The 11,807-nt window shown below is 44.1% G+C and overlaps 2 protein-coding genes across 4 annotated transcripts; one reads left to right on the top strand and one right to left on the bottom strand.

The window, feature by feature from the left end:
• Positions 1-503: 503 nt before the first annotated feature.
• LOC135598761 (cysteine-rich receptor-like protein kinase 44) lies at positions 504-5,774 on the bottom strand. The gene is made up of 7 exons (XM_065093047.1): positions 4,320-5,774; positions 3,635-3,744; positions 3,343-3,545; positions 2,553-2,763; positions 1,340-1,577; positions 1,082-1,232; positions 504-1,006 (listed from the first exon to the last, which is right to left on the bottom strand). The coding sequence occupies exons 3-7, from the start codon at positions 3,532-3,534 to the stop codon at positions 620-622; spliced, it is 1,179 nt and encodes a 392-aa protein (XP_064949119.1). The 5' UTR covers positions 3,535-3,545; positions 3,635-3,744; positions 4,320-5,774; the 3' UTR covers positions 504-619.
• Positions 5,775-9,151: 3,377 nt separating this feature from the next.
• On the top strand, positions 9,152-11,128 carry LOC135598065 (uncharacterized). 3 transcript variants are annotated; one of them, XR_010481483.1, is made up of 3 exons: positions 9,152-10,037; positions 10,278-10,504; positions 10,613-11,128. XR_010481483.1 is itself a non-coding variant. In XM_065091588.1 (2 exons), the coding sequence occupies exons 1-2, from the start codon at positions 9,303-9,305 to the stop codon at positions 10,338-10,340; spliced, it is 798 nt and encodes a 265-aa protein (XP_064947660.1). In that variant the 5' UTR covers positions 9,152-9,302; the 3' UTR covers positions 10,341-11,128. The 3 variants fall into 3 exon arrangements, 1 of the variants encoding a protein (XP_064947660.1); XR_010481484.1 differs by having other exon boundaries at positions 10,681-11,128; XM_065091588.1 differs by having other exon boundaries at positions 10,278-11,128.
• Positions 11,129-11,807: the final 679 nt, after the last annotated feature.

Below are 11,807 nucleotides of genomic sequence, written 5' to 3' on the forward strand. Positions count from 1 at the left end.
GAGAGAGAGAGAGAGTATGAAGCACCCCATGATGGATCCAAGGCTCTGCTACTTTAATGCAGAAGAAGCCTGGTCTGTATCAAGCACGTTTAAGTTTTGCGTCACGGACAAACCAAGCATATGCCACCCTATCCGAAGTACGTACTCGTTTGCAGCATCATGCACCGTTGTCTTCATGGTGAACTGTGTACGCCTGGTAGCATCAGCATATCGAGGAGGAGAAAAACACGTCTCGGAACTCGCAGTAGATCCAGTTGGCCATGTCATTGGCTTGGGAATCTAATTCTGGAGCTGAGTAAATCGGGCAAGTGGTGTGGGACCCATGCATTATTATTGCCTCGAAGCAGGGAATCAATGCCATGCAGGGGTGGGTGTCGGTGCATGGGATTCTACATTGAAAACGGCCACATGGAAGCGATTAGTAGTGCATTTGTTCCATGAGTTCCACGGTATACTTCGTCATCATACCGTGCCATGCTGGGTTAAATCTTCACTATGCCATCTAACGTGGATTGAATTATGATAGATGAACTCTTGAATGTACTAATACGTCCAGGTGCTCAAGAAAAGTAGAGAGAGAGAGAGAGAGAGAGAGAGTGGGAAGGAGAAAGAGTTCATTTCACCGGCCCTCCGTAGTAAACGATACGGAGATAGAATTGCGAGAGAAGTCTTCAGCTATGCCGTAAAAGATGGAAGAAGACTTGCTGGCATCAGTACCAGTGGAAGCAGCAGTACTGTTTGCGCTTGTCCTGGTGAGAGTTGATGTGGCGGTGCTTGTCCATCGCCCTTCTCTTCCACGAGTTCCAGGCCTTCCTGGCTTCGGCAACGAGAACGACTCACTCGATAGCATGAGACGGACACCGTGCATCTCAGGTCTGACAGAAACCACGGCTTGGCAGCACAACAGTGCGACTTGGATACACAATGCGGCTTCATCACGGTCCCAAGTGGAAATACTAGGATCCACGATCTCCAATGCTTTACCTTCCTCGAAGAGCTTCCATGTCTGTAAGCATCGGAGCCAAAGAAGCATCTTAGCACCCAGAACACGATTCCTACGATGGTATGTGCTTGAACTTACGTAGCTCAGTAGGTCGATCCGCTCTTCGTCCAGCTTTTTGTCGATATTCTTCCTCCCGCTCACGATCTCCAACATCAATACCCCAAAGCTGAAGACATCAGCCTTCGCTGACAGATAGCCGCTCAGTGCATACTCCGGTGCCATGTAGCCGCTGCAGCAAACGCAAGTTCTTATTGCGTCAGGATCACAAGAATCGATTCCGCAAGAAGTCACAACAGCTCGGGGAAAGGATGTGAACGGCATCCTTGGAGAACTCACTAGGTACCAGAAACCTTAAATGTATTGACATGCGTATCATCCCCTTGGAAGAGTCTCGCCATGCCAAAGTCAGCTATCTTTGGGTTCAATCGGTCATCAAGTAGAATGTTGCTGGCTTTGATGTCCCTGTGGATGATCTTCACTGGAGACTCTTCATGGAGGTACAGAAGGCCCTTTGCCACTCCCACAATAATCTCAAAACGTTTCGACCAATCCAGCGATGCCGTTCTGCGCTTATCTGATGTTAGCAAGCAATAAACCTCAGGTCATCCTTAATTATAATGTAATATCCGATTTGTGTTTGCTCCACAAAACAGAGCAGTTGACCAAAGTAAGCAAAATATTGCATCATGGATGGCCACAACTCTTATGGCTCATAAACCAATCTATGAAATAGAAACAAGACAAGATACAGGTCAGAAGCATACTTAAAACCAAGGCAAAACAATGTAATCTTATTTGCAAGTGGGAAGTGATTGTGTGGACTTCCAACCTAAAACGGAAGCAAGAATCAATATGCTTTACTGATTGTGTCTTTTTCCTGATCAGATATTTATCTACTGGTAAGCACAATGATCAACAACAGGCAGGTTGACTGCTTCTTCTCTACCACCACTTGATTATGTTGATAGAAACTAGAACCTAATCAAACCCAGTCAGATAGACCTCTTGGAGATACTGACTAAACAAGAGTAAGAAGATTATTTCTCTTCTCAAACCTGAGATTCCTGGTTAACTCATTCACTCTGATTCCTTTAATTGAGCTCCACCAGCACCCAACCGTTCATGAAAACGCCATAGATGTGATTCCCTGCCTTCATCACAGTGCAAGATAAGCCTCTTGCTGCAGGATTTCTCATGAAGGGTGACAGAAATGTATATCTATTCCAAAAAAATGGAATCCTTGTGCCCCTTCTGTCAAATATTCTTTTTACAACGCTCATTGTTTTGATGTGATCAAAGTTTTATTTTTCAACATCAATTATCGTATCACATAGAGATGTATGAATTTATCATTCAACTTTTTATTTAGTCTATGCATATTTGATCAATGAGTGTAAGAAGTATGTGAAACAACGTTACTGATGCATAATAAAAATGCTTATTGTAATGCACAAAGTTGCTTAGGTACATGATGACTAAAATTGTGTCTGTGTGTGTGTGTGAGCGAGAGAGAGAGAGAGAGAGAGAGAGAGAGAGGTGAGATGCAAACCAAAGAGGAAGTGATCGAGGCTTCGGTTTGGGAAGTAGGGGTAGACGAGCATCTTCTGATCGGAGGTGACGCAGCAGCCGAGCAACGAAACCAGATTCCGGTGTTGGACTTTGAGCAGTAGCCTGACCTCGTTGGTGAACTCCCGCACCCCCTGCCGAGAGTGCAACGACAGCTTCTTCACTGCTATCTCCGGCCCATTCTTCATCACCCCCTGCATTAATTGGTCCAACATCCATCCATCAATTTTCATGAGTCATTAATCATAAACTTTTTCCAATATGACACCTTTATTCATGGTCTGTTAAAGTTTTCTTCCTATAGCGACTTATGTTCCATGTTCTTTTTGGAGAGAGAGAGAGAGATGAAGGGCAAAAGCCCAGCAGATGCCATTACGCAAGGAAAGAAATGTACAGATCTAACCGAAGTGGTGAAGAAGGAAGAACAGCTCCTCATGTTCTATGTGTGTCCACAAGAGATAGCTATTACTGTAGGCTCCGTGTGAAAACAGACCAAATCGAGTCAACAGTTTCAGATGGTCAAAAAGGTCGCGGCGTAGTACTTACGACTCGAACAGCAGCAGAACTTCACAATAACTCCTCACTCGTGACAGAACAACAGAACACACAGGAAAGGCGTAGTGATTCGATCTCGATAGGCAGTGACGATACAACGTGTGCACCGTCAACAAGACGTTATGAAGAATCATCTGGCTGACAAAACCATTCTACCAATTGTAGAACCAAATCCAGCAATCAAGATTGTTAAGGATGAGCTAAGGGAGGCGATATACCTTATAAACGGGGCCGAAGCCGCCCTGTCCGAGGAGATTGGCTTCTGAGAAGTTATCGGTAGCGGCCTCCAACACCTTGAGATCGATGAACAGATTCCAAGGCGACGACTGCTGCTGCTCCTCGTCGCCGCCTCCGCCTCCCCCCTTTCCTTTCCCGCTCCTCTTCCAGCACCCACACATCGTCGACTCCATCGAAGAGGATCCTGCAGGATATTTTGGCTCGGGTCAGCTGCAGACAGGATGCAGGCAAATGGCGTCGAGGATGGATATATGGAGGAGACCATCCGATTACTTGCTGCAATTCGTCTTATGGTTGACGCAGGAAATTTCGGGTCGTATACGTGCCGGTTTCGTCCTCACGTACTGTGTGACGGGTTCACTTCCAACAACTTCGAACTGCACCTTCACCCAAACCAATCAAAATGATGAAGCTGTGTCAGTACATATAACAATCACGTATATTTCGAATAAAGACCAATCTAAGGATTATGTTATTATAGATATTTTGTTATCCTACATCAAATATTGTTCTTACATCTTAGCCCGTACCCATTAATCGCTCAAAATCAACTAAATCGTGTCTATCAGACGGGATCGATGGCTGCCAAGTTTAAGCTGATGACGACTAAGCCATACGCGTTAAGACTATTTTGCATGTTTGACTTCCCCCATTTTGAATGGGTAGACTCATAAATACTGTGCGAATAAGATCTCGAATGGGACTTGGTGACCAACTCGCTTATTCTTTGTCATGTGAAAGTCTAATGAGACAATCACATGTGATTCGATGAAGAACCTACCTATTCCAACGATCAGACCTAATGATTCGGACTCCAATTCTTGAGTCAAGCATTTGATTGATGGTCCATTACGGTATCCATCAAACGGTGTGTACCTTGCTAACTATGTTCAACGGAGTCCCTGTCGACGACGTGAGCTCATTGTTTGGCGAAGGAAAATAATATCAAGATAGTTACCTCCACAGAACTGAAGTTGTCGATTCCACCGAATCCTTGGGTTGCTATCGTTGCCCACACAACAGATAGGACTGATGCGATTGACATGGAGAAATCAAATGAGAGGATTTCGACCTAACACCATCATAGATGTATAGACATGTCACCCATTTTGTGCTGTAAACATGATGCGGAAGCCTGATCACATCCGACGTTGAATTCTGCGGATGAACAAACCAGTAGCTTCATCCTTTTCCTGTTTCAGATAGAGAGAGAAATCAACTTTGGATTAAGTGAGGCATAAACATGAACTAAGAACTCAATTAGTCAGGAAGCAACTGAGGCCAAGGGTGAAGAAATCAAACACCGCTACTACTTGGTAAAGGAAAGAAGGATACGACTTTCAGCCATGCAAGAGATGAAGAAGACACTGACGACAGAACAATTCTGCTCTGCAGTGAAACATGAATCTGTCAACTCTTCAATCTCACCCTTTCTGTGAATAAATTTTGATGTTCAACATTCCCATCTTTTCCTTCAGCAGGTGTATGTTGATCCTCTCTAAACACAAACCTGTAGATTTTGAATCATTTTAGCATTTACTGAATGGTAGAAAATTCGTGATCTGTAACTGGAACAGCAGCAGCATCTACAAGAACCATAAAAGAATCAAGACGGCGATTCAAATCATCAGTTGGTATCACTGCAGACAAAAAGGCAATGTACAGAGCTGGTAAGAAGAATGTTCTAAATTCTTGTATGGCACCAAACATTCTACAAAATGTTCAGAAGTGGCAAGCCTATTGTCTCGCTAACACATTACTAGAAAGAACAGACTTCACCTGTTTTTGGGGCAAACTGTTGACTGGGGTGGAGGATCTGTGCCAGAAATAGAGAAATTTGGCTTTTGCGACAACCGATACTTTCTCATTGATCACTTCTAATGAAAGTCCTTTATCAAAAACTTAACAACATGAATTAATGTATTTTGGTCATAACAAATTAGTTCCAAGACAAGCGATGAAGAAAGAATGGCATAGAAAGCAGAAAGTGGTAAATACCAAACATCTGTTATACTAAAAAAACTTGCTCCTTAGTGGTTTAAGAAGAATGTTCTAAATTAAGGTTTGGGTTTAACGTGGCTCTTCAATGTCTTAAAGCTACAAAGCAACTCATGTAACAAGCAAAACAGGATAGGTAGCTTATTCCTTCCGAATTACAAAATATACCTGAAGCATGAAACCAGATGGTGAACTTTGATGCACAGGAAGCAAGAATGAAAAACTACAAATGGAACTTTAAGACATGCTATGAAAACTTTCTCATAACATCCACCAAACACTCGATATCAGTGTGACCCTCACCTTAAACATAATGATGCAGAAATGTGCCACGTGAGAAAACTAAGAATGAAAGTTCTCAAAAAAGGAAGTCATACTAATCATTATCCAATAAGATAGAACCAATAGTCACATTGGATGTCACTCAGCAACAACGACAAAACATTCAGGTCCTAAACTCGGTAATTGTAATTTCCTTTTAAAAAACAATCAGAGAAAACTTGGCACTCGTCTAGATGCTTCTTATCACCATGAAGAAACAGTTCAATGATGCTCCAAGGCAGTTGAGAAGTTATTCAAATTAGTTGGAACTGGAAATATATATCTAGGTGTTGCACGGTAATTTCTTGAATTAAATTGAGAAGCATAAGCATAACATGAGCTCAGAATCAGGGCAATGATATATGTGTCAGAACTCAGAACATTTCAATTCTGAATCATCACCAATGGCTTCTACAAATTGCATAACTTGTCCATAGATCAAAAACCACCTCAGAGGCAATGTACAATAGACCCCTCAAGTGCTGAGTACATCATACCTCTGACACTGACCCAAAATCAGATAATAACAAATAACTAATATTTTGTCGATCAATCTTCCAAATAAATTACTTACCATGTATGTTCATGAAAAAGTACACCATAGCATCCTAAGCAATTTCACTTTACAAGGCACCATCAAGTTTACATTTTGTGTTTGAACCCCAAGTTTATGGGAGAGCTGATTTTTGGGTCTGAGCCCTTTCCGAGAGGCCCTTAAAAAAAGATGAGTTTATTTTTTCCTTAAAAAAAAGGTCTGGGGATTTGATAAGAAGTCACTAGTAGTTTATATTCTCCCTATAATACAGTGAATATATTTGCTCTTCGCTCTTGGAGTAGGTTCAAAACCAAACCATGTAAAATCTGTCTTATGTCTTCTCTCTATTCTTCTCAATCTCTTATTATTTAGTTACACCCTCAGAATTGTGTTGAGATCCCAGGTTTTTCCTTAACATCAATAATGAACTTAGCCTGAGTGCAACAAAAGAGAAAGAACTAGCAAAAGAAAACTGCATCCTCGCCCCTTGAGAATTGTCTTAGATAAAATGTATGCAAAATTCACTGACACGACATATTCTCTAGTAGCTAGTATATTTGATACTTAATGGCTTCAATCTTGTGTTTTTCCTGAAAAATTTGAATAATGAGATACTTCAATACCAACAAATATGAACTTGCATCAAAAGTGCTAAAACCCATCCCATCCCAAAGCAGGGCAATAAGTAAAATACATTATACACGAGTCCTAACTAATCCTTTATACAGTTTTCTCCTAAAGTAAAGCAATTTTGAAATCCAAAAGAAATTCAACATAGAATTCAATTGAACAACAATGTAAAGGGAGAGCCTTGCAAAGTAGAATTTTTTGTGTTTATTTATTTAATCACATAATTTACAGATTATCGAGGTGTTCTACATAACCTTGGTCATGATTACAAACAACACTCCAAGAATAGACAACAATTTGAAGCTTTCTGACAAGAGCACCTCCCTTTTTGGAATCCTCCAAGATCTGCAAACAAAAGCAATGCATACAGCTTCTGGTTTGAAAAATAACGCAAAATTATTGAAAAGGGCATTGCTATTTATATGCACAACCATAACAAAAGGAATTGTACGCCACCTTATTCGACAATTTTGTACGAGTCTGTAGTTATTTCTGACAACAACAACAAGCCAGGGAAAAGTGACTGCATAAAAATCCATGTAAATGAAAAATTACTGGGGAAGAAAGCACGTAAAGGAATTAAACCATAGCCAAGACTATCAAATCAATCAAAAATCAACGAATAAACTTTCGTTCTCCCTGAAAGAATCACTTACATCGAGTTCCCGCTGAACAATCTTAGCCCTTTTCTTTGGCCGCCGAGGGAGTTTCCTGCCTTTGATGGCGAAAAAATCCTCCTCGATCTCCGGTCGAGAAAGCGAGATCGAGAACTTCCTCGTCTCACCCTTCTCCGATTCATCTGATCGTAGCCTCATCGTCTTCACCGGAGAATTAATCTTCTCCATTGCCAGAGCCCGCTCGGTTGGTGCATTACAAGCAGCCCTTCTCGTCCTCAAATTCCAGGGCCTAGTGGACTCTGCCCCAGCCGCCGCACAAGGGGTGTCCCTTTCCGCCTCCCGTCCTTCGCTCCCTATCCTTTCCCCCTCCTTCGAATCCCGAAACCCCGGCAACGGCCTCGGAGGGGAAGATTTCATCTGGGAAGTCCTGTTGTCGCGATCGGCCGATCCGGGAAGCTCGGCGGTGGCGCCGCTGGGGAGTTTGGAGCAGCGGAGGAAGCGCTGGCCACGCCAGCTGAGGGTCGGGAAGGAGAAATTGTGGAGGCGGCGGGGTCGGGAATTTAGCGGCGGAATAGGCGAGGCAGCCGGGCAATCCGCTACCGGGCCTCTGGCTGCTCTTGCAATCCCTTCCTTCTCTGCGACTATCATCATCGACAGGGTTTCTTCGGCTCGCGATCCAAAGAGCGAGCGAGGCGGAAGAAAGCAAAACTGGGAGCCTCCTGTCAAAAACGTTAGGATGCGCTCTCGGTTTCTTTCTCGCGGGTTTCCAGACAAACAACCTAATCAAATGGGAAAGAGCATTAATTGACGCCGACCCGGACCCGACTGCAGACACGAACGAGCACCCTCACTGGAAGCTTGACCAATTGTATCTTGAAACGTGTCGAGGTGTACGATTGGGTACGACACTAATAGGTGTCCGTCGACACTTGATTCTCTGTCCACTGAGACATACCCGCCTTCTGATTCGTAGAGATTCATCAGATCGGTAACACGTGTAGGAAAAGTGTCGTTTTACTTGTCGTGACCGGCCGATGCGTCGACTCTTTCGACGGCTCTGATTGCCTGGTGGGTACAACGTTTGGTTCGCCGTTCCGTGAGTCTGGTGAGGGTATAAAAGCAGACCGGACCATTTCGGGTATGAATTCAATTGATTCGCGTACGACTCAAACCCGACCCACTTTATGTCCGTTGAAGACAGCCAAAGAGCGAGCCCATCACCATCAAGACAATCCATTGCGATGCGGCAACAAACGGGTAACGTGAGACATGCGGCTTCCTTTTGACGTAGTCTTCACACGTGCGACACATGCGTTCCCGCCGGCACAGTCCCAAGTCTGGGTTGTATGGAAAACGCTCACGTGACATGCGACGTGGACCACAGTGTCCATTCAAAACGAGGAGAGGGAAAGCGCGACGCTGAAATAACAGCAAAACCCCGAAAGCTCGGTGCGTGGCGCAGCACACCCGCATCCTAAAGCTGATTCATTTGGAAATTTCCACGTCGTTCCATTCTCGAGACGTCGATTAAACGGTAAAATCAATCGTTCCATAGTCCTCGAACAACGATGTGGCAGTTTTCTATTGGCTTGGCCGTGCTGCGTGTGTCCGAAACCACTTAGCGAAGTTGTAACGATTCCTTCGATATCTTTTTCGTTCCATTTATAACCCCTCTTCGCTTAAGGAACACCGCCCGCTTCTCCGCCTCTTCCTCCTCTCTCTCTTTCTTCCTTCATCCAATCCTCGACCTAAAACGTCGTACACCTCTTCTTCACACTAGCGGTTTCCGACTCACGGAGGCCTCCTGCTCTTCCCCTGTGAGAACCTCAAGAGACGGGTCATGTCAACGACTGGGGGGGCCTCCGAATCCACGGTGTATTCGGCGGAGACGGCCAGGAGGCCGTCGGAGGCTGCCACGTCGTCGACGCATTCTCAGGCGCAGCCTCGGCGATTCGACGTGCCACAGGGGCACCTCCTTCGTAACTTCTCCTTCCCGATCTTGAAGACATGTGGGAACCAGCGGGTGCTCCGCTGCATGAGCGTCAACGGAAAGGGCGAGGCCATCGGCGGCGGGGCAGCCTGCCGGACATCCTCCGAGGCGGTGGGTGGCGGAATATGTGTCCCAGAGTGTGGCGGTGATGACGACGGCGGGATCGAGGAGGTGAGGGAGAAGCTATTGGTTCACCTCCGGGAGGCAGCGGACCGGATGAAGCTGGTAGTTCCACCACCGATGCCGCCGCCTCCTAAGGGCAGGGAGACCCAGACTGAGCCAGAGAGGGAAGCGGAAGCGGAGCCGTCGTTGTCAGCTGCGGCTCGGCCTTCGAAGCTGAGGACGAGACGACGGAGATCTAGAGCTCCGGCGGTGTTCGAGCTGCAAGCGATTGCGTCGCGACCGGAGGCCGCAGAGAAGAGGGCGGTGCGGCTGAGGTCGGGGTGCACGGAGCCAAAAGAGCGCACCAAGTTCTCGATTACCCTCACTAGGGAGGAGATCGAGGAGGACATCTACGCGGTGACGGGGCACAGGGCTCGCCGGCGGCCCCGAAAGCGCCCCCGCCTCGTCCAGAAACAGCTCGATGTGAGTCCTTTTTGTTCTCCGCATCATTTCGTTGCCTAATTCAATAACCTAATTTCTATTTCGTCGAAGAATCCGGTTTTGTTTCTTTCGTTGTTGATGTTTTATCATCGTCCGTAGATTAAAAAAAGCATCTTTTTCTTCCCTTCTGCTTTTCTCCGAAATAGTAGACAAGAAACGATTCTTTCTTTCCTTATGATACAAGGATTAGAATTTTATGTGATTTTTTTGTGTTCGTACCAGTTGTTGTTCCCCGGTTCATGGCTGTCGGAGATCACCCTCGACACATACAAGGTCCCCGATTAGAGGCAAGGTCATCTCTGCTGATGTCAGTCCTTCCCTTCTCCGCTCCGCCGAGGACGCTATCTTAGTCATTAATCCCTCGTCGCCGTTGATTGATCTCTAAATTCTCCAACTTCCATCGCTCCAATACATTGCAGCAGCAGAGCTCTTTTACAGTTGTTCTTTCGGTAAGAGCCGACTTCTATTCAACTGGTCTATTTTAGTACTTCTCATTGTTCGCTGCCGTTGGTGTACTTCGAAGCAATCATTCATTAGCGCCCATATCTTTGTTACAGAAGTAGAGAGATTCATCGTGTATTTATCTGATTGCTGCTTCGATTTCCATTGCTGATGGATAAAGTAGTGATGCTAAACGGATTAAACAGCAAGCAGTCATCTTGTACGATGAAGGATGATGATGAGAATGAGAACAATGAAGGAGGAAAAAGCGTGGTTGCGGGGTGGATCATGGTCAACGATTTGCTCTCGAGTCGCGGTCCTCTCCTGTGCCGCACAGGACACCATGGTGCAGCAGGCAGTCGGAATCGTGAGCGGGTACGGAAGCTTCGCGGACGGTTTGATCCAGATCTCGCAGAGGAGGTTCGGTGCAGGAGGGACTCGATCCCGTTCCCTATCGAGACCGGTTCCTGACGCGGCGGCCACGGATTGATTGGAAACTTGTTGGACGTCCGGTTGTTTCTTGGGCTGGCAAAAGGCTTTGGGTCGTGAATGAGTTCGATTCATTGGCCGCTGTATTTTAGGTCACATTCTTGTAATTATTTTAGCTGACGTAATACTATTTCTATTTTTTACTTGATTTTATTGAATAATATGATAAATCATTTTCATATGAGCCTCTTTCCATCGCGAGGGAGTTCGATTATTGAATAACACCGATTATTTCGTAACCGTTCATTAGGCGAAATTTTCGGTCCTATTAGTACTCATTTCAAATCCTGTCCGTCCATATGGGTCATTGGTCAGTCAACGGGTTGGATGGCATGCTTAATTTAAAATCTTTTTAATATATAAAAATTTATATAATATAAATATTAAATAAAAATTTAAATTATATAGAATGGGATAAAAAATAATAATATCAACTAAATACCATAGACATAAACTTTTATCCTGATTAAATAACATGCAACAATACATAGGAAATAATTATATCAATCCAATCCAAAATAAATTGTTCAATTATATAAAATAAATAATTTATCTTACATAATTATTGTGATTTAACTAACAAGCACGTGCAAAATTTAAGACATCAAATCAAAACAAATATTTTTAAAAATTATAAAAAGGGTATTCGATAATTTAATTTTCGAGGAATTTATTCTTGTTGTGTTTGTGGGATGAACAAAGGGAGAATAGATGAAGGTAATAATATATACGAAAGGAGAGATCGAGAGAGCACACAAAAGAGAAAAATGATTGCTTTTTAGATTACAATATTAACATAGATAATAAAAAAAATAAAGATGT

This window comes from Musa acuminata, chromosome BXJ2-1 (assembly GCF_036884655.1).
Source record: "Musa acuminata AAA Group cultivar baxijiao chromosome BXJ2-1, Cavendish_Baxijiao_AAA, whole genome shotgun sequence".
Taxonomy (NCBI): Eukaryota; Viridiplantae; Streptophyta; class Magnoliopsida; order Zingiberales; family Musaceae; genus Musa; species Musa acuminata.

Coding starts and splice junctions, on each gene's coding strand:
- LOC135598761 (XM_065093047.1), bottom strand. CDS start 3,534: ATGGAGTCGACGATGTGTGGGTGCTGGAAGAGGAGCGGGAAAGGAAAG. Junction 2,764..3,342: donor GCTTCGGCCCCGTTTATAAG/GTATATCGCCTC, acceptor CAATTAATGCAG/GGGGTGATGAAGAATGGGCC. Junction 1,578..2,552: donor CCTCGATCACTTCCTCTTTG/GTTTGCATCTCA, acceptor TGCTAACATCAG/ATAAGCGCAGAACGGCATCG.
- LOC135598065 (XM_065091588.1), top strand. CDS start 9,303: ATGTCAACGACTGGGGGGGCCTCCGAATCCACGGTGTATTCGGCGGAG. Junction 10,038..10,277: donor TCGTCCAGAAACAGCTCGAT/GTGAGTCCTTTT, acceptor TGTTCGTACCAG/TTGTTGTTCCCCGGTTCATG.